This window comes from Acanthochromis polyacanthus, chromosome 1 (assembly GCF_021347895.1).
Source record: "Acanthochromis polyacanthus isolate Apoly-LR-REF ecotype Palm Island chromosome 1, KAUST_Apoly_ChrSc, whole genome shotgun sequence".
NCBI lineage: Eukaryota > Metazoa > Chordata > Actinopteri > Pomacentridae > Acanthochromis > Acanthochromis polyacanthus.
The window spans coordinates 17,967,413-17,989,779 of NC_067113.1; the positions used below are offsets into that span (position 1 = coordinate 17,967,413).

A 22,367-nucleotide genomic window follows, 5' to 3' on the forward strand; every position below is an offset into this window, starting at 1 on the left:
ATGGAACTGAACCAAGTTTGCCATACATCCATGAGCCAAGAGCTGAAACATAAGCCGCCGCTGCCATCTTTAACTTCTGGGGATGGACCGGACCCCCACTGCTAAACGGTGCTCGGTTAAGCAGAGCACTGGGATTCTATTTTCCACTTGCTGGCTTATCCTATTTTATCCACTTCTCTAGAAAAACACGTACAGATCGAGACTAAAAGAAAGATGGTGAGTGTGTGTGTGCGTGTGTGTCATAAAACATTACGCATTAGTCTTGGGGAGCAGAGCACTGGAATAAGTGGGCTTGAGCCTACAGTGCCTCATCAGTGGCACCACAACAACAGGGGAAAATGGGGAGGTGTTACACCACCTCACCAGCCCCCGACAAGCAGACTCCATGTGCCACAAATTTTCCCCCAATTAGGAGCAGACGCCGCTCCTGCCCCATGAGCCCGCCGAGCCGCTGTTTGTTCTGCGGCTCGACCGCTGCCGGGGGGAGCACCTTTAAATGTGCCCACAGAGAGCCCACAACAAGCATCACAGACAAGGAGACGAGAGGCAGCGAGCATCCACATCACACCCATTAAAGAGGGAGGGAGAGAAAACACTGACAGAGAAAAGGGATGATGAAGAGCTTTTTTTCTGCGTGTTATTGGATGGGCGCTGTTGGAAAAGTCACCACAAGAGACAAACGCCCAAAAACAATGATCTCCCCACCCTGACCATGCAGCCTGTTGGTCCACAATAACAACATCAAGTATCTCCTTCATGTGTGTTTTCATCACAGGCGAGCGCAATTGAATTAGTTTCGCATCACTCTTCGATAAATCACCGCTGCTGAGCTGTTTCACTGCTGTTGCACAGCAGAGCAGCATGAAGCCGCAATCATGAAAACAACAAATTCAAGTTGCAGTTAACAGTCTGTTGCCTTATTGTGATAGCGGGGCCCCAAACCATTATTCATTCTTAAAAAGACTCCGTCACAGCAGCTACAGTTGTCATCATAGGGATACAAACACTGTGCCGCAGTGAAGTGTGGGAGTATCTGACGAATGTAAAACAGGGAGAGTGGTTCACAGACGGGAGATCCAACCACACTCAGCACTTAATGAGGGACGTTCAGTGGAACACAGGACTAGTAAGTGGAATGTTTTGTGTGTAATAAAATAGGCCTTTGGCTTGGCTAATCAGATCTTAGTCAAAACATCTCGTAATCAGCATCTCTCAGCAAAAAAGCCTGTCCATTAATCACACGGCAGCGGTAAAGAGCTGCATGGGTGGCATTTTCTGCTCACAGACACACTCGCTCACACTCACACACGCACACACACTTCTTACAATGTAAAACGAAAAATCTGTTGTTTTTATTTCTTCCCGCATGAGACATTACGGAGCTATAAAAAGATTTTGTTACAGTATGCCCATTTAGATACACCGTGCAGTTTGAGCAAAGGGAAGAAATCCCATTTGAAAACAATAAACATTGTATTAAAGCCATTAATAGACATTAAAATGGCAGGGAACAATTTGCAGTAAATTAAGATTATAATGTGCTTTATGGTCTTGCATGGCTCCTTTCCAGACAAGCCAGAGACTGTATAAAAAACTCCAAACAATGGCTGCTTTTATCAGCGCATTCACTGAGCATTTGCTGCCATGCAAGTCTGACGCTTTACCTGTTTACTATTACAGGCAGCTGCTGAGGCCCAGAAAGAAGGCTGGGTGTGCTGCAGGTTGTGGACTGGAAAAGTCTAGTGAGGATAAGTGCAAGAGGAGGAAGAAAGGAGCTGATGGCAGCTGGCTGAATATGACTCCCAGGTGGTTTAAGTGGGTTTTATTTAATGGACAAGTAAAAGCCCACAAAGATACTTGACTGGACTCCCTGAAGCTTAAGCAGACCTGCATGTTTGTAAAACTCATGCTTTACACTCGTTCCTACATGTCCCTGTATTCATAGTATACGTACATACTCACACACACAGAGAGGGAGCTTGCATGCAATATGACCACACCGGGAGAGACACTTCAGCAGAGAGAGGATGAGGGTGGTCCTCTGGAACCGTCAGTGTCTGTCTTTGGAAACTTAATCCTGTAGACAGACTATGAATGCTGTAATTAAGTCGCTTGGGGCCATCTGAAGACAACAAAATTACACTAAATTCAACAGTAAACTGATAGGGCTGAAGTAAGATAATGGGCTTGTTCATGGCAGACCACAGCGTATTGTGTATCTTAATCAACAGCGTAGATCCTAATTGCTTTTGTTCTGTCGGCCTATGCATGAAATGGGTTTCAGTTTCTAGGCGGCTCAACCGATACGCAGTAAACAGCCTTTCACAGTCTTGAAAGTGAAAGATGCTTCTGTTGTTCAGTTTTATTGTAATTTCAAAGTGGACAATATATAATATAAAATATATCTGCAGTGTCATCAGCAGGTATGAGTAATTATGTTTCTTTCCATATTTTCATACTTCTTTTCTAAACTCTTAGGTTTATACTACACATTTATTATTTCACAAAATACTGCAAAATCAGATGATGTTGTGTATGCAGTGTTTACATACGCAAAGGCATGAACATTATCTGAAGTCTGGTGCTATTCTCATTCATAAACATTCCGTGGAGCGTTTTTCTGACTAGGATATGGGGATGTGTATCAGCAAATACTTAAAATGCAGGCATACCTGAGAGAAAGAATGAATGAGAATAAGAACTAACTTGTTTTCCCATTCTTGTTTTTCACTCTCACACCAAAGATATGCGCCATCTGGTTGTTTATTCATGTCTCTCAGGTGTGCAAGAGCACCAGCTTGAGGTTTGGCATGCCGCATTTTCATGTAAATACCTGCATGGTCAACAGTCACAGTCTGGGTTAATGTGGTTTTTCATCGCAGCAGTGATGCTCAGGGTGGAGATACCATCTTTATGCGGGCGAACGTCTGATGGCGAGGCCATGCTGCTACGCGCCCAGCACAGCCCAAACAACCACCAAACAGGGGGCTATTACATCCAGAGAAACCTGTCAGAACTGCGAAGCGCTTTATTTTTCTAACATCTGAGAGGTGAAAGAGAGTGTGAGCAGCAGAATTATAAACAAACAGAAACAGCAAGAGAAAAGGGAAAAAGAGAGTGAAAAAGAGTCAGCGGTGTTGAGGGAGGCTCGGCCAACGTACTCGCTTTCAAACCCCAGATCTCAGAAAGACTGCCAGACACAGAGAAAGAGCGCAGACAATTAGTGCCAACACTAACATGGGTAATGGCTCCAAAATGGAGTTCACACGAGCCCGCTGCTAGGCAAGACTAGCCAAGAAAACAGTCAGCCTAAATCAGGCAGACCTGAATGGCAACAGAGTAGAGGAAGCAAATTCCTGCTTCAGTCAACAGGCCCTCCACGACCCGGCAGCCAGTCAGAGGGCAGCAACAGGCAGGAAGGCTCCACACTGAGGAATGACTGTCTACAACCTCACCATGGCTCAGTGGACAAATAGTATGGAGGAACTGCGAGACAATGAATCTGAAACTGAAAGGAAATGTGAGGGGTGTGGTAATGTGTAGGAGTAAGCGCGTATGTCGGCACTGTGAGCAAAAATGGCAATTTTTCCAGAGTTCAGGTTTCACTCATGACAAATTCTTGTGACGCTACGCTTCTGAAGACTTTCACTTTGTCGCCTTGAACAGCTTGTACTGATGCCCTTCTTATTCAAACTGACCCATCTGCACTGCAAAAAATGCCTCCCTCAAAACAAGAAAAAAAATTATTTCAAGGAACTTTTACATTGAAATAAGTGAGAAAAATCTGAAAATAGAACAAGTGAAAGAAGGCTTGGTAAGATTTCTTGAAATAAGATATTTAGAATACTGAGATCTCAAAATTAGCTACGAAAACCTATTTTAAGCTGTATTTTACCAGGATTGTCAAGCTTAGGTGTCTTAAAATAAGCCAGATATGTTAAAAAAATATATCATTTTTTTCACTCAAAAATAAGTTTTCGATTTCATGTATCCTCCTCCTTGAGATGCATTAACCCTCCTGTTATCCTCATTTACGAGAACCAAAAAATATTGCTTCCTTGTCTGAAAAAAAACAAAAAAAATCTGCAAAAAATTCCCCAAATTCCTGAAAATTTGCAAAACTTCATGAAGAAAATTCCAATAATTTCTTAAAAGTTTCCCTTAAAAGTTTTGTTTTTAAAAATCCCCCAAATTTGGCAAAAGAAATCTTGTAAATATTTTCAATAATGAGTAAAAATCTTCCTAAAAAAGTACTAAAAATATCTAAAGTGATTACATATGTATCAGTAAAATTTCTGGTATTTTCTTTAAGAACATTCACATAAAAATCAACCAAAATCCAGCGAATGTCACTGGATTTTGGTTGATTTTTATGAGAATGTTCTTAAGAAACATTTGTAACTTTTTTTTTTCACCAGAAAAAAATTTCCCAAAAATGTTGAAAATGTGGACATCAGATTTTTCACTGTGAAAATACACATTTTTATTTTAACATTTAACATTTATTTTATTTTTAACAATAAAACGGGTTAATCTGACCCGCAGGATGACACGAGGGTTAAACTTATTTTGAGTTTTCTTGTAAAATTCAACTCAAAACAAGATATTTAAGATGCATTGTCTTAAAAAAATCCCTCTGTCTCGCTGAAATGTCACTGGTTAAGTGAATTTATCTTAAATCAAGTGGGATGAGACATTTTGACTAAAAATAAAACAAATAGATTTTGAGTTTCTGTAGTGTGCAACCTGATTCCATAACTCTAACTGGCTTGTGTTGTTATTGTAAAAGGATTTTCACCTCTAGCAGGTGTGAACACATATGGTGGGCGTGATTGTTCAAAGTGTGGCTGAAATTATTTTAAGGAAGAACATGAAACGATTACCAAAGCAGTTTGTCTTGTGGGGAACAAACATCTTGCAGGCGGTGGCTATCTGTAGCTCAGCACTCAACACGGCTTTGATGATGAGGTCCTCAATTTGCCTCATTAGCACTGAAAAGACAAAGTGGGGAAAAAAAAAAGATGTTAAATAAAGGTAAAGCTTCTCATATATTTCTTTATATTGCTCTGAAAGAATTCTTACTCGACAAAACTGGCAACATTTGATAGATAAAACTGAGGAGGGACTGAGAAGCAAACTACAAAGTGATAAAACTCTACTCCTATCATCTTTGAATGGATACAAAAATGAAAAGGTGAAGGTCTGACTCACATGTTGTATCCTTTCCCTCCTGCTTCAAATACCTCAACACTGCACTCATACTCCATTTGTTCCCATAATCCTCAACTTCAGGGTCATCGCAGCTGAAAAGGAAGAAATGCACTTCAAACACTCGAGCTGTAATAAATGCATGAGCCAGTGGGTTTCCCGTAACAGCAACGCATTCAACGTATGTGGACCGCTGACGGCACTTACCTGACATAATCACTGCTCTTTTTGTTCACACTGTAGTTGGTGAGATGCATGAATGTGTTCTTGATGTTCTTTGAAGTCCGGTCGTACTTGACTGTGGCAAACCTGAGGACGGGCGGTATTTAATAACACAAGAGAGAAAGAAACCTCAACCCATCGTCCAACAGCTTTACTACATATTTATGTGCCATAACATCCACATGAGTGAATAACTTGACTGAGTAATAGGGGCACTTTGGAGAGAGATTAGTTTCTTGGTAGTGTTTGAGAGGAGTGGATGCCACATGTGCAATAATGAGAATTCCTTGGCATGCATCGTGTACCTGAATACCAACACAACCAAAGGAATGTCAGGAGATAAAAGTGGGATTCAGGATTTGGCCCTGATTTATAGCTCGCACTTGATAATGAAGCCAGCAAATAAGAGGGCAGTGGCACTCTGCTTCCAGCACGAGCACGTATCAGAGCGAGGCCAAGAGCCAGTCATTCGATAAATCATCTAGCCTCGCCTGACCTACCTGTGTCTGATGATAGCCTGTTGATGGTTTAATAAATTATTCCCGCTCTCAACATCTCAACCCGAATACCGCAATCATATAAAGCCTTCATAAGATACGATCTCTGAACACTGACACAATCAGCAATATTAGATTAGCACATCCTACGCCTGAAACAATAGAGTGCTTTGTTTCAGAGTCAACAACACTGCAGTTAGTCTGAAAAGTTTAGGATGCCCTCTTCTGGGCACTGAAAGAATACCAGGGGATGTGTCTCAGAAAGTTCATGATGCGTTTAAGGACACCGAGGTTCATTACTCATAATAAACAACAGTAGACTCCCTAGGCCATTCTAACTCATGTGTAAAGTGTACAGAAAATTATTAATATGCCCAGCTCTGTTTCTGTTTAATGAAACTCTGCACTCATCTCTCCTTATCAACATGTTACGTGGCTTTCATCCAGAATGCAATGAAATAAGCACATAACAGAATCAACACAAAACACATCATACCGTGTCTTTAAATCAGCTGATTTTGTCATAATTCTAGCCAATGTTCATTCACAGCAGGAAAACAATGACCTAAAAGTCAAGATGTTTTAGTTTATCAAGTTTCCCAGATGCACCTTGTAAAGCATTTTTGATTTTCTACATAAAATTAATCTTCCATAACAAACAAAAGTAGTACTTTTATATGAATGAGTCAGAAATAGTGTGTGCTGCTGTACACTTCCATAGATTGTTTGCAGAATAATAGCAAAATGTGTCAAATCAAACTATAGTAAAACTACGATGGAGAAAATGTGTGTTGTACAGTATACAGAATATCTGCTGATGATTGTACTTCAGCTGCAACATTAAAACCACGGATCGCTGAATGACATTTCAGCACACCCCCTCATAGCAACAGTTCTCCCACAGCAGGACCATGAGTCAAAGCAAAAGCAGGAGCTTCTCAATGACTTCAGCAGCACGACAAAGAGCACAAAGCACTGACCCAGGCACCAAACTCAACCCAGATCAAGCATCGATTGGATGAGCTGAGACAAGGTCGATCCAGGGAGGCCCCACCCGGCAACTCACAGCACCTAAAGGACAGGCTGCTAGTGTCTTGATGCAAAAACCAGCCCTAGAGATCCTAATGTTTGGCAGCATAAGGGGGACCTACAGGCAGGTGGTTTTAATGTTGCAGCCAGTCAGTGAATCTATGATATATGGCAACAGAATGACATCAGTCCTCTGCATTTGGTTCTAATCCACATCACACCTTATGTGCTTTCTTGCAAAACAGCTGGGAAACAGTCTTGCTTTAATATAGTCCTGACATTCATCTAAGCATTCAGCATTTAGTGCTTCCTGGAGGGTCATCTAGGGTCAGGTGAATACATTTTCTACCTCCACGAGTGAATTAATTCTGCTTTGGTTGGCCAAATAGAAAGCTGCTTATCTGTCTGGTTATTTCCAAGTTTATGTTTTAAAAAAAGGAAGTCATTCTGATGCATCAAAGTAAAACTAGAAACAATCTGAAATGTAGATTTTAAATGTATTTGAACACAGCACTGGTGTAGAAAAGTAGTCAACTGCAGCATAATTACAGCACTTGATTAAAAGTATAAAACAGATATTTAAAAACTGAAAAGAGAAAGTAATCATTTCAATTGTGCTATAAGCAGATAACTAGAAAGGAAGAAAACAACCTAAGTTTTAAACTATGTGGCGACTGGAGGCAGTTTGCCACCGCATGCTTGTAAATGAACAAAAGTGTGACAAGAGTTTTGGAAAAAGTGCCATCATTAATTCAATAATATGGTACTAAACTGTTGAGACTAATATAGTACAGGCCAACTGTCTAATATTAAGCACTGGGTGCATCATGTCTGTGAAAATATTTTCTTCAATCACAACAGATGGACAGAGCTGCATATTTTGTTTATCAATTTGTCCATAATTTGTTTGTTAGTATGATAACAGTGGTGCAGATTAAACTGAGCGGAAATGCTTACAAGAGGCCACTGGTCTACTCCCTTATTCGATTTTCTACTTAAAGCTGGGTTAGCAATACTTTTTTGGCTTCAGCAGTCAAAAATCCAATAATAACCTTTCGGTGTATCGTAATTGAAGTCGTCTGAGAGGAAACTAGATGTCTGCATCTCCTCTTGGCTCTGTTTTCAGGCTTTAGAAAATGTAGCCTCTGACAGGAGATTTCAGCTGATCAGATGTCTTTTCATAGAGTAGGCATCTTTCCGACTGGTTGTTCTACAAATGCAGATTCTACAGGAAAAGTTAATCCAACATTGGCAACAATTGCCTCCTACACTGCAAATCAAACCAAAAAAAGAAACACAGACTAATCAAAAGTACAGTCTAAACAAAGGGAGCGAGACGTTTCAATATCAGTAAACAGAATCGTGGTTACATCCAGTAAATCCTATATTTCAAGCATGGAACCTAAAATTCAGGACTCAACGTTCTTTGGAGCTACTTTTGTCTTAATTAAACCAAAGAAACAATCAAAAACGGTTGTGCAACAGTGTTAGAAGTTAGTTTATGTTGCTTGTTGCCCTCAACAAGATTAGTGACCATTAACCAGTGACCATGACAAAAATAATTTAAAAATCCACATATACTCACCGAGCCAGGCCTTCCTCATACACATAAATGAGAACCGGATCATAGGATGTTACCAACACATATAAACGCACATCAAACTTGAACTCTACAAAGAAAACAAAAAATAGTGTAAGACAAAGAGCTGTCAAAATATCGCTTAAATACAACATAATGTGCATTACAAATATTACACACTCACCATCAATCAGTAGGGGGTTACTGATATAGCGAGACACCAAGATGTTTTCATCCATCGAAATCTGATTTGGCTGTAGATGAGAAACAGAACACATAAAAGACAGCACGATAAACACGCAAAGAAGCAGTATTTTATCACATGTTTAAGGCGAAAATGCTACAAGCTAATTCGTATAGAAATGCATTAAATCCTCAATTCCATACAGCTGACGTGACACCGCAGTTAACCATAAACATCAAAGAATAATCAGATGAAGAAAAGTCTCAGTGACGCTGGCCGTAGCAGGTCAACCTTCAATAACAGCCTATAAAAACACAATCTGGTGGTGGGAGATGGGTCATTTATGAGGTTGAAATGTGTTGCAGGTGGTGAAGCTGAGGGGAGATGGGAGAGAGGAGTGGGGAATGGGGGAGTAACCTCAGTGCTGGCTACAGTTCAGAGAAAAACCAAACCAACAAGATGAACGTATTTCTTTCTTCTCTCCAAATATCGCTCTGACATTCTTTCCACTGTTTCATAAAAATGCCTGAGAAGAAGAAGAATCGTGCATGCGTTTTCCAAGAGTGAGAACCTTGTCGAGCTCCTCCAAGAGCCAGGGCCTTGGAAGTGTGTGATTTACTCCACGAGGCTTATTAATGCCTGAAACGCTGGTTGATACTTATTCTGAAGACAGCTGTATCAGTGCACCCCCACACACAGATAACATCTGGCCGAGTGACTGCTTTGAGTTCACACAGTATTTTTTATGTCAGTATGCTTAAAGTTAACTCCCACTGGTTTTGCCATTAATGTGAATCCCTGCTTATACACGAATTAGAGGTCTTTTTTTTTTTTTTTTACACGAAAACAGAAAAGCTGACTGACACTGTCGGTAATATTGATAGTTTATCATAAGCGTTAGCAGTTGTTTTCTTTGTTTCCACTCTGTGCTAACCTTTACTAAGCATCTGCTGGCTGTAGCTTTGAAGTTAGTTGTATCAGTCTTGGTTTAAACCTTTAGCTGTGTTTCCTTTTAGATAGTTTTTGGGTTTCTGTTCTTGCCAAGGAACCTACAGACAATAGAAGAAAATGTGTTGTTCTAGTTTTTTATGTTCAGCAGTGTTTACCTCCAACAAGACAAGGCAACATTATAAATATAGCTTTAAAAAGACAGTAACAAACATAAAAATTTATTTAAAAAACTGTCTATGAAAACACATCAGTCTGCGTAAAACAATCTCAAACACACATCTTAGTCTGACAGAGGTGTGGAAGACAGAGTAACTCACAATCCTGTCATGATATGATGCCCGTGATGACAATAGTATTACAATACAACAATTCTCTGACACTTGATGTGTTCGATCTGTAACACACTGCAATATCTGTGTCACTGGAGAAGAACAAACATCCCCATGAGGCACAAAAGCAGGAACTGTGTAATTCTTTGCAGCATTGTGTGGATGTGTATTATCATTATTATTTAATGTAAATGTGTTTGATCCATTAGCTCTCTGATTTGCTTTCCCCCGCTGTCTGAACTGTCATTTTCCCCTGTGAGTTTATTCTTCTTCGCCACAAGTTAGTTGACTTATGTTCACTTTATATTGATTTATTTGAGTCAGTAAATAGTGACTCTATCTATGGGGGAACCCATTCGGGGTGCTCACATGGTTTTAAGAAGAATGTGGAAATGAACGCCTATTCATTGACAATTTATTGCAATTTCCTAGTACTGGAACAGAGCTTCTTAACCTGGAGGTCTTGGCCACCCAAGATGTCCTCAGACAAAACTCAGGACTCACACAATGATTAAAGAAAAACAAACACAAAATCTATGACTGTTACTGAAAATTATGTTTGAACTTGAAGATTCATTCTTGACTTTTAAAGCAGTAGTTTGACATCATAAGTCAGATCAAAACATCCACTTATTTGGTTGTTCTTTTCTCTTGAACTTTCACATACATCTCTTGGACTTCAAGAAGACCTGAAGAAGATGGGTCACAAAAAAACTATGGCTTAAAGCAGAACATGTGGTCTTCTTTTCTTAATTTTTTGTCATCTCCTTAATTTCTACTGCAGTTTTTTTTTTTCATACAGTTAACCAACTGGTCACATGTCATGTCCACACTGATAACATAACCCACAAGTTAAATGATCAGAAACCAATAGATTGATAACTAAAACAGGCCAAATCACTCACATTGCTAACCAAGTAAATGCCCCGTCCTCTTGAGGATGCTACTGGTTTAATTATCCATGGGCCCTTGTCCTTGGCAAAACAGCCTGAGAATAAAAGAAAGGACAGGAGATGAACTTAGAATGAATGTGTAATGACTGTAAACATTTCATCTAGATAGCTCCGCTTAGACCAGCTGGACCAGGAAGGTGTTTCTTACTGCAGAATTCCTGGTACTCAGAGGGAAGCACAAAGGTCTGAGGAACAATATGGAAGTTTTTGAAGCCATGGGTCTGCTGCATTCGCTGGATGTTTTTATAGAGCCGGTCTTTGCGCGTCAATTCGTATGACCTGGAAATGAGCAGAGCCTCCAGTTTAAAATATTTCTAGCGCTACGCTCCACTTCGACACCGACAGAACAAATATATAAATACATAACAGCTACAGAACGCCCTCTGCCTGACAGTGTGATTCATTTCATGCTCCAGAGAGGCACCGGTCCAAACTAAATGCGTGTTGCAGCGGAAGCCAACAAACACATTGCCTGAACTGAAGGGCTTAGAATGGCTCAGTGGTGATATTTATATTACAGAGAACAGTGGCAATACACTCGCACATTTGAGCCACATTTTATACCTTGGAAAGTGGTTAACCTTCTGGAAGTCTTGAAGGCTGCGCAGTATGTAAGGCTTTAGGTGAGATCCCGTCCACATGAGGTTAAAGTCATTACTGTTGGGGTGAACCTGAAAAACAGATCGACTTCAATTGACAGGCCGGATCGAATGATTTAATATCAGTACACACACAGTAAAATATCTATGCAAAACGGATCATTAAAAAAGCCATAAAACCAAGTATAGCTATTGCTGTTCATACTGAAGGAGCTCTGTGAAGTTTCCAGTGACCAACAGCAGCATTATCCTCTGATGTCCATCACATATGACAGCCCAGCTGATCTAAGAAGCAGATCACTCCACCGCTAACCTGGAGAACTACAGCCTTCACTTCTGAAATGACCTCAAGAGGAAGGCCAACTCGCAGATTTTCATCACTGTCATGTTACTTTATCTGTTTTGTTTTGTTTTATTCCAACAATTCGTTAGGAGGCAGAATTCACATGACCATTCTGTCTGCGTCTAAGGGAGAGTCAGATGTTTGCAATAAAGGCTTGTTAAAGTTTGGCTCTGCCGAGGCTGTGGTAGACACTCGTCTGCCTTTGATGATGGGTTAGCAGGAGTCAAGAAGCATTGAAATGAAATAAAAAGGGAATTAATTGTAACTGCTAGGAGAGAGCAATAATGGGGATTGTGCGCCCTCGTGAAACAGGATTAATGTTCTTGAGGTCATTTTGTTTTTTTTCCATGGGTGCATTCCCGGGCTTTGACATCGGCATTAGCAGTCAAAGGAAAAATAACAGAGCTGCAGTCGTATCCGTTATCCCTGCACAGCTGAGCATGTGCATAAGTCGCATGTGCTGTAAAAGACAATGCAATTTTGCAAGATTTTGGCTAAGCTTTTAAATTTGCATGATTTAAGGGAGAACATTACCTCATGGAATCCATGATTGGTGAGGATTCCTCGTACCAGGCGGCTCTCTGTGCGCACAATCTTGAAGGCCATATTATATCGCTCTACGAACATAAAATACATTAGGGACAACGCAATATTCTTAGTATGCAACTTACTGAGGCTCAAAACTTTAAGCATATTATTAATAATGTTTTGATAGTCATTCTGTAACTTCACCACAATGTGTTGTACCTCCAACTGAGCAGATATTCCCATCTTTAGAAACAACCGCTTCAGGGACGAACAAGAGAACTGGGATTGTCCTGCTGAGGCCGCTCCATGCGATGCAAGGATGGTCTCTAGTGGACAATTAGATGAGACACGTAATAAAAATCCAGTAATTCAAACAATCTGGATCATAAAAAACATACACTGAGAAGAAATTCTCGGTAACAATGTCATAAAGACGCACTTTGGGGTGAATTTCACTGCTCAGAATCTTTGGCATTCAGTCCAGGATGATGTGAACGGGCCTATATGGGCAGGTTACCTAATGCTGAGGGAATGCATCCTGACATGGTGTTTATTTCAGTCAGGCAGATAGAGACAGAACCACACACAGTTTCATGAGGTGCCGGGCAATAACAAACCCATATACTGTACTAACAAACACCCTTGTAAAAATTCCAGATTATCTCACAGTACCAGACACAGCGTGCTTATCAGGGGGCACAAATACGATAAGGTGGACCAATGATGGAGTGGAACTCAATCAGGTATGACCAGTCTGGATGAAGCATGTAAGCAACAGCTGCCCAGAGCTTACAAGTATCCAGATATGCGAGACAATAGGAGATATCTGTTCCACTGACATGGTCAAGTTGCAGAGGGGGTTTTGACAGTGTTCAGGCTTGTTGTTTATCATGAACATGAGCCACCATCAGTGCCTGAACAAACACAAGATGTAAAGATTTTAGACGACTTTCAGTGGGATTTTTAAACAAAACATTATCTTTCAAGTTGAAGACATTTGGCAAAATATGTGCAAACTTTAAGATTTTTATAACATCTGAAATATTCAGGTTACTTAGATGAATACTGAGATTAAAAGTTCACTGGACAGACAAAATGACCAGCGGCACATTTAAGAACATTCTGAACCCTGATAAAAGCCGACATTTTCATCAAGAACAATAAAAAAAGTGAGCTAAAGCCCTTGGGTTGTTGTGTTGTACTTTTGCCAAAGTAAGTTTCTCACTGTACAAGCACTTACGTGGGCTTGTCTTTGTGCTTACTATGCATTTCTTAAAAGTGTTTGCAGCACTATACTCTGTGGTCCTTGCATTAGTCATTTAATTCATGGTGCTGTATTAGAGCCTGACAAAGATGCTGGCATATCCATCCATCCATTCTCTATACACCGCTTTATCCTCACTAGGGTCGCGGGTTGTGCTGGAGCCTATCCCAGCTGACTCGGGCGAAGGCAGGGGACACCCTGGACAGGTCGCCAGCCTGTCTCAGGGCTACATATACAGACAAACAATCACACTCACATTCACACCTACGACCAATTTAGAATCATCAATTAACCTCAGCATATTTTTGGACTGTGGGAGGAAGCCGGAGTGCCCGGAGAAAACCCACGCATGCACAGGGAGAACATGCAAACTCTATGCAGAAAGATCCCAGGCCCACCCTGGGATTTGAACCGGGGATCTTCTTGCTGCAAGGCAAAAGTGCTAACCACTACTCTACTGTGCAGATGCTGGCATATGTTAGATATAAATATAAATAATTCAACTGATAATTTTGTAAATACTGCCAAATTTGTAAAAATGACGTCTCAGGGATGTGTGTATGTGTGTGGGCGGCTAGATGACTGCATAAGTGAGCTCTTAACTTAATTACTTTAGATTGGATCCTGGAAAAATGCTCTCATTTTGCCTGTGCTACTGTTGTATGTACAGCTAAATGATAACAAAGCTTGATTTGATTTGACTGATTTGATGTTGAAATAGCACAGATATCAGTATCCGAAAATATAATGCCCTATCATTGTCAATTGAAAAATTTCTTGTCAAAGAACACAATGTCCATCCACCCATCATCTCTACACCACTTAATCCTCTTTAGGGTCATGGGGGGGCTGGAGCCTATCCCAGCTGACTTAGGGTAAAGGCAGGAGACACCCTGGACATGTCACCAGTCTGCTGCAGGGCTACATATACAGCCAAACAATCACACTCGCATTCAGACCTTCAGACAATTTACAATCACCAATTAACCTCAGCATGTTTTTTGGGAGGAAGCCGGAGTATCCAGAGAAAACCCACACATGCACAGGGAGAACATACAAACTCCATGCAGAAAGATCCTGGGAAGGTGAGAATGCAAACCAGGGATCTTCTAGCTGTCAGCCAAAAGTGCTAACCACCACACCAGAACATAATGTAAAGAAGACAATTCCATTCATTTAGAAATAGTATCATCAGCGTAAATCATTTCATGGGCCAGGAACAATTTTACTCCCGGAAGTGTATACTTAAACTAGCATGGCTTAATCTTTAACACAAGTATATGATACTGGCAGAATCAACCAGCAGAAGGTGCTCTAAATTCATAATGTACAATCAGGCGTAAACTAACCGTGACGTCACCCGTTGGTTTCAACGCCAAGAAAAGGAAGCCCGGATTTTGCTACTTCCTGGTCGCCATTTTGGATTTTTTGGAGCCAGTGACGTAAAAAGTGTCAACTTTAACGCCGCCAACTTTAACGATTTATTTAAAATTCAATATTGATTTATTTTAAGATCGGCCACCTGATCTCTCATTTTGACCATGAAAACTAACAGGAAAAAAAATCCTGAGCTGTAGAAAATCAGTCTATCAAATTTTATTTTTTCCAAAAATGAATTGGGGTCTATGGAGAAAAATCTTTTTGGAGCCAACCCTAGCGGACGGCATGTCCAGTTTTTGACACTTCCGGGTTGGCTTCAATTCTGGAGCCAGATGCTACGTCCATCTTTATATACAGTCTATGTGTACAATACAGCGCTGTCTGCAGCACATGTAGCAGAGTATGCACGACAGCTGAGCAGACAATAGTGTGTAGTCAAGAGATGTCTTCATGGTAAGTTGCTGTTCTGTTGCTGTTTGTGAAACACGTCAGTGTGTCATTTTCCCTTTTCAATTTAACTCTAAGATACACAGTATATACAAGGATATAGCCAGATGTATTTATAAGTGATTTCTTGAGTACTTCCTAAACATCCAGTGTTGGTCAGGTTTTACTTTTCATCTTTTAGTATTGTCTGACATTGCAGTAAAAGTTAGGTGAAAATTTCCATCACTTTTGCATCAGCTTCATGTAAATTATTGCCCACCACTTATAAATGTAGAAAATATAACATTTAAGTCAGAGCATAGCAGAACAACTCAAATTGCTGTATGTTCAAATGAGAACAGGTGTATAGTCCTGATTAAACTACTTTCTAAGAATATGTTCTTTTGGATAACCACATGGTTTCTGCTCTGGCAGCACCTCATTGCTCAATAATTTTCCCTCACTGTAAAAGCAGCACTGGTTCCCTGGAAGTTAAACCCTAATTCTACGCAATCCAAACTAATTTAAGAGATGCAGCCTAAAAGCAGACACAGTTGCACTCAGTAAGGTATGACTAAGTATGGCTTAAGAGGGAATTATTGACAGAGAAAGACTGAGTGGCATGCCTAAGATCGAGACCTAGATGTTCTTCTCTCTCATGCAAAACTTTCATCAATTATGCAAAATGATACCTTAAGGTTTCATTTTGTCTTAATGTATCTTTGCATCAATTATTAAGCAGTGCTCAGGACATCTTCTGTAACTCTGCATAGATTGCATTACACAGTTAATAAATTATGGCAAGTTACAAAGACTTGGTACTGCTGAAAAAAAAATTAACACAGCTTCTGATCTGCCATCATGGTGGAATATTAATAATCTATTTAGAGGCAAATCCTGTGAGGCCTGCCAAGAGAATCAGTAGGCTAAGAACTGAAATAATAACACCTGCCAAGTCCACAAGCTGCAGGAACTGGGAGCAATACCCAAAGCCTCTCCACGCATTGTAACTGTCTGTATCACAATTATGAAAATGCACAATGTATTAACACAGAAGCCTGATATGAAGGACAAAATACCTAAACCAAGATTCTTATGGCAGAAGACATCTAACAATATAAAGTATTTTAATCACGTGTTATAAATACAACATTCTGTTTTGCCAGAGTTGTCTTGTTAAGGATGTCTGAATCACTCAATGTCCACATCTTGACATTTTTGATGATGACTGTAATGTATATTATCAAAACAATTGACATACATGAATAAGGAAAGGTAAGAAACAGGCTTTTCATGCAAAGTATCAGGCTGGTAGTGATAGAGAACAATTACAGAAGACAATTCAGGCAGAAGACTGATCAACATCATTATATAATTTGCATTTGGCTGTGTTATATGAGGATTACACACAGACCCTAAGATGACAGAAAAGCTAGAATGATCTCTGAGTTGGGAGCTTCATTTGCCTTAGAGGGTAAATGAAAAAGAAAGAATCGGTGCAAAATATATGATGTTGAATAGATGTTGTCCAGGTGCTTTTGTTCTGCTGACCTTTGGTAGTAGCAGATCACGGTCACTACTTAGACTCAACTGCAGACAGTACAACATGAACAACTGCAAACTTGTACTTACTCTTGCTCATCTTCTGAGGAGGATTCAGAATCCTCTTTATCCCGGATCACGGCAGGCATGTCCACAGCAGAAGAAGGGCTGCCTGCTAAAATCTCCCTGGGATCAAAATGTTACCACGGCATCTGACACATACAAAAAAAGACTATTATTGATGAAGCTCAGCTCATATTACCACCCGCCTGTTCGTACACAGTATTTCAATCACTTCACCACGGCTTGCTACTCAGACTGACACAGCCCTACAGTGGTTTATATTTAGCACACAGTTAGCTGAGAACAGCTGCTTTCTAACACTACCTGCGGTGGCAGTAAAATCACCTTACTAACGTAAAACATAAGACGTTAAGACTAAACCCTCCCAGACAGTCCAACCAGCGTTAGCTACAGAACACTACGGTTAGCGACATCTTATTTTAAGTACAGATATGCGTAGCTGAATGCAGTGTCTGTTTAGTTTCAGCCTGTTTTTACAACGACGAACAAATACACACAAATACAAACTTGCCTTTTATTTCTATGGAGCCTGCTAACGGCTAACTAGCTGCCATCACCAGGGCCAGTTGATCATCGCGGTTAATCTTCCTGGTAACTACAACAACTGAGTAGCAACAGAAGCAGAGCATGCGCACTGGGTGGCTACATTTGTCCACGTGACCAAATGTTGCAGTGGAACATCCATGCAGTGATATTTACAGTCTGTGGAGGCCCTGTGCTGTTCCAAAAACTCTAAATACTTTTATAGGAGGAATATGAGTGGTGAATACAGTCCTCAGATTTGAAACTATTTCCACCATTTTCAAGCTTTTCCACAATAATATTAACATAAAATTTGAGCCACTGCTCTCTCTTTAAAGACAGATCTTCTCACTGAAATCACAATAACACAGGGCAGCAGTAGCAGAGGTTCTCAAACTATGCATCTTGAAATTAATCTTATTTGTGATGATTTATAGAGCTATAATGTGATGTAAAGATGTGCCTTGGAAATACTTGTTTTCATAAATTTTAAACACTAATTTGGGTTATCGACCCCTTGACCTTCTGAATCCCCAGCAGTTTCTGTGCATTTTGTGCTGCTGTCACATTTCTCCTCACTGTGTGCTCATTTTTTACTGCAATATAATACCCTCCGTCTCTATGAAAACATTACAGCCATTGCTAGAAGTAGGGAGAACTCGAAAATATCTTTTGCACAGTATGAGACAGTTATAATGCCAAAAAAAAGACATTTCTTTGATAATATATTTTACAAAAATTGTTAAAATGGGGAATTAACTCATGCAACATTTTTCCTCTTGCTTACAAATGTTGTTTGTTTTTGTGGAATCTGATTAGTGCAAATGCTTTGGGGGTTTGATAGGCCAGTAGAACAGATAGAAGGTCACTCATAAATTAAATTATGGGTACATAAGATATCAAAAGTTACTACCGCTACCACTATTAATGCTACTACTAATACTGATATTAATTTTACTACTACTACTACTAATAATAATAATAAGAAGAAGAAGAATAACAACAACAACAACAACAACAATAATAATAATAATATACTAAGTCATTTTTGACATTGAAATCGGTAGGTAGTGTCACTCACCCTGCAATAAAATTAATATTATTAAACAAAAAAAACGTTGTAGTCTTTGCTATTTGCCAGTTGAATTTTTTTCAATATACAGTTTTGATTTAATATGGATTGATTATTTTTGCTCTGGTCCTTATTGATTTCTTGGTTTAAATGAAAATAATTAGTTTTTATTGTCTATTAAAAATGCTGCTTTGACATTTTCACTAGTACCTGTTCATTAATACTTGATACAGACTTATTTTATTGATTTCACGATACAATAAACCATCACATATAATTCTCTCGTCCACATCTACTCTTTGTTTGTACACAGCCTAGCTTAATACTACATGCGACAATGTTGCTTAGATTCTATTGGTTGGAGAGGCAAGTGGGCGGAACCTTAACCCTTAAAGTGGCCAATCACAACAATGGTACGAGCCAATGGAGCCATTTTTGGAGCTCTCTTATTGGCTAACCCCGCGAGCCAAGATTGAAAGACCTGCCATTGTAAATGTAACGCCATACTCGGCTGGCATCAGTCCCACTTCACTGTTTTACATGTAGTACTCGTATTTTCTGTCAGAAACATGGTCACACTGTAGTTTGATAGACGTCGTCAGGTAAATACACATGTATACTCATGCTATGTTTTCATTTTAACAGGCTAATCATTTGTATTAACCAGTTTACAGGAGTGTTAGCTTACAATGTCATAATAGTTATTGATGTTTTGCTAGCTGGATAGATGGTCTCCATGTCGAGTGTCAGACAGGTGACACACAAAACACATCTGTTAATCCGTCTCTGTTATATAAACGGACACTCTGACTTGCATGAACCTGCAGTTTGGGGCTGTTTGTTCTGACTTTTCCCCCCTGACAGGTGCGTCTGACACACTGAGGAGATGAGTCGCTTTCTGAACGTCCTGAGGAGCTGGCTGGTGATGGTGTCCGTCATAGCGATGGGAAACACGGTGCAGAGTTTCAGAGACCACAGCTTTCTGTCTGAGAAGCTTTACACAGGAACCCCGGAGTTTGGTGAGGAACACAGTGAACATTACAGCTTGTCAATATTAAATGTCAGATCACTGTGGGTTTCACTCTACTGTGAAAAATGTTGGTGCTGTCAGGAGTGAGTGATGTGATTCCTCTGTTGACCTTAATCCCACTGACTGTAATATTACTTATCTCTCAGGTATTCTGACATTGTTATGACTTTGTCAATGATTTTGTTCCTAATGACTTCATATATTTGTTTTGTGTTTATGTTTTAATTAGTGGGTTATTCACTACTACACTGCTACAGCACCTCTTCTTTGCTTTAGGTGTTTTTTTTTTCAGTATAAACTATGCATTTTTAGAATGGTAATGGTGAAATTGTAGATTGTACATCAAATGTTTATCCAGATCAAATCTTTTTAGAATTCGTCTTTGACCCACTTTCAGTAGTTTTTTTTTTCCGCACATTGAAATTTGAGGCTACATTTGAATAGCAATGTCTCAGTAACATCACAAGATTAAAACCTTTAATTTGCTCTTATTTGATATTGATATATTTGATTCAGAATCTGCAATATTGCACAAGTAGATTGAACAAATATGTTTGACAATAAAGTCAAACATATTCTAATGACTTTCAGTTTAACAACATTTGAAAGCAACAATGCACACCATATTATAGCTTTAATAACCTCAGTAAACAGTTTTAAGAATAACAGCTTTACCAATACTGGATTTTTTTAGACCAATTGGGAGTATAGAAAACTGATAAATCACCTTAGAGTTAAGTTTGTAAGTGCTTTCTTATGGACAGACAATTACCTCAAATATATCTTTAATGTGGCTCGGTGGTTAGCAATTTCTCCTCCCATCTACAAGATCCCCAGTTTGTATCCCAGTCTGGGATCTTTCTGCGTGGAGTTTGCATGTTCTCCTTGTGCATGTGTAGGTTTTCTCTGGGTTCTCTGGCTTCCTCCTACAGTCCAAAAACATGCTGAGGTTAACTGGCAATTCTCAATTGTCCATAGGTGTGACAATTGAGAATGACCCCCTCTATGACAGTAGTGAAAATTAAGCGGTGTATAGATAATGGATGGATGTCTTTAATGTGTGTATATGATTAGCTAATATTAGTATGCCCACCAGGTGTGCTCGAAATTTGGCAGTTTTTACCCACCTTTGATTGTGTACTAACAACTCATATTGGATATACCGATTGAATGTAACATTTTATTCATTCCAGTATTCCTTATTTTTCTCTTTTCCTGTGTCTCCTTAGTAAATGGTCTCCAAGCTCGGACTTTTGGCATTTGGACGTTGCTGTCGTCGATCATTCGCTGCGCGTGTGCCATTGACATCCAGAATAAAACGTAAGGCCGCCGGTTACTTCCTGCACCTTATGTAGACGCTATGTCCTTACAGTGTGTCATTCTGGCTCCTGCAGGTTGTATCACATCACCTTATGGACGTTTGTGCTGGCGCTGGGACACTTTCTGTCTGAAGCCTTCATCTACAAAACAGCACCACTGACCATCGGAGTCATGGCTCCTCTTATTGTGGCAAGTGAGTAGACTGCCGGTGATAATTTATTTACACTGGTCCTTAAGTTAAATTATGGCTTTAAGGGTTGAAACATCTCTGTAGATTCCACCACTTGTGTCACAAATGAAAACATTGTTAAAAACAGACTCCTAACAGCATCTCAACTTGTTTCTCCAGGTTTCTCTGTCATAGCAATGCTCATTGGATTCCAGTGTTTTCCAGAGACACAGGAAGAAGTCGGAGCTCGACAGAAGAAGCGTAACTGAATCTCAGTAGTTAGGGTTTTCCTCTAGTAGACTGAATCCACCACCGCCAGACACTTGCGGACTGATCCTAGTGTGCTACTTCTTGCCTTGAAGAACAGGCGATCACTTATTTCCTGCTGTGACATTTTAAAATGCACCATTTACATTTATGTCTTCATTTTACAGTGGACAGTGCAATCAGAACAGTGTTACACTATAATGGTTAACGTGTGTTGTGTTTGTGCAAATGAGCAATACATGGAGGCTTCATTTTAAGAATTTTGCAATATCTTAACAGCCAGAATTTCAGTTTCAGTGTGGCGGTGCTGAAAGAAATGACAACAGGAATAATCCAGACAAGCTTTTTCTGAGGATGCTAATTGTTTTATTTCACTAGATTGCAACCTTCTGTTAATTTTTTCAAACAATTACTCAAATTTTACCAAAGATCTCCAAGACTGCACAGTAAAAACTACACCCTTCATTATAAACCATCACAAACATGTATAGCAGCAGTTATTCTTGATGTTTTTTTCTGCTGGAGGAGGTTTGTACGCCGTCAGAATTTATGCACCGCTACCGTCGTGTGAAACCTTTTTAAAAGTCGTGTTTTCTATCAAAGTAATAAGATAATGATATGTATTTTTCAAATCACAATCTATAAATGAAAATGTATTCTAAGTATGCAGGTGTCTTGTTTCCAGGGATGTAATTGTGTTTTTGCTTCATTTTTGATAAACTCTTAATTCCCTATTTTTGCTCCGATCTCATATTTGGGTTGACAAAGACATTCTTTACATTTTTAAATGCAAATTCAAACATGGGAATACAGTGGAGGTGAAGATCTCATTAGTGCCAAAGATGCATTTAACTAGAGCGCACTGATTC

The 22,367-nt window shown here is 39.7% G+C and overlaps 2 protein-coding genes across 3 annotated transcripts in view; one reads left to right on the plus strand and one right to left on the minus strand.

Annotated features, from left to right (window-relative positions):
* Positions 1-17,752, minus strand: part of ttll5 (tubulin tyrosine ligase-like family, member 5) — a 58,159-nt gene extending 40,407 nt beyond the window's left edge. For both annotated transcript variants that reach the window (XM_022193222.2, XM_022193221.2), the window contains exons 1-12: positions 17,630-17,752; positions 17,125-17,246; positions 12,642-12,748; positions 12,429-12,511; positions 11,517-11,623; positions 11,101-11,231; positions 10,905-10,987; positions 8,720-8,789; positions 8,542-8,626; positions 5,416-5,517; positions 5,212-5,303; positions 4,884-4,991 (exon numbers count right to left, since the gene is read on the minus strand). In XM_022193222.2, coding sequence (XP_022048914.1) covers positions 4,884-4,991; positions 5,212-5,303; positions 5,416-5,517; positions 8,542-8,626; positions 8,720-8,789; positions 10,905-10,987; positions 11,101-11,231; positions 11,517-11,623; positions 12,429-12,511; positions 12,642-12,748; positions 17,125-17,183 — 1,027 coding nt within the window. In that variant the 5' untranslated portion in view covers positions 17,184-17,246; positions 17,630-17,752. The remainder of the gene's footprint in view (positions 1-4,883; positions 4,992-5,211; positions 5,304-5,415; positions 5,518-8,541; positions 8,627-8,719; positions 8,790-10,904; positions 10,988-11,100; positions 11,232-11,516; positions 11,624-12,428; positions 12,512-12,641; positions 12,749-17,124; positions 17,247-17,629) is intronic.
* A 1,432-nt stretch (positions 17,753-19,184) lies between these two features.
* On the plus strand, positions 19,185-22,232 carry erg28 (ergosterol biosynthesis 28 homolog). The gene is made up of 5 exons (XM_022193229.2): positions 19,185-19,314; positions 19,577-19,731; positions 20,972-21,062; positions 21,137-21,255; positions 21,412-22,232. The coding sequence occupies exons 2-5, from the start codon at positions 19,599-19,601 to the stop codon at positions 21,498-21,500; spliced, it is 432 nt and encodes a 143-aa protein (XP_022048921.1). The 5' UTR covers positions 19,185-19,314; positions 19,577-19,598; the 3' UTR covers positions 21,501-22,232.
* Positions 22,233-22,367: the final 135 nt, after the last annotated feature.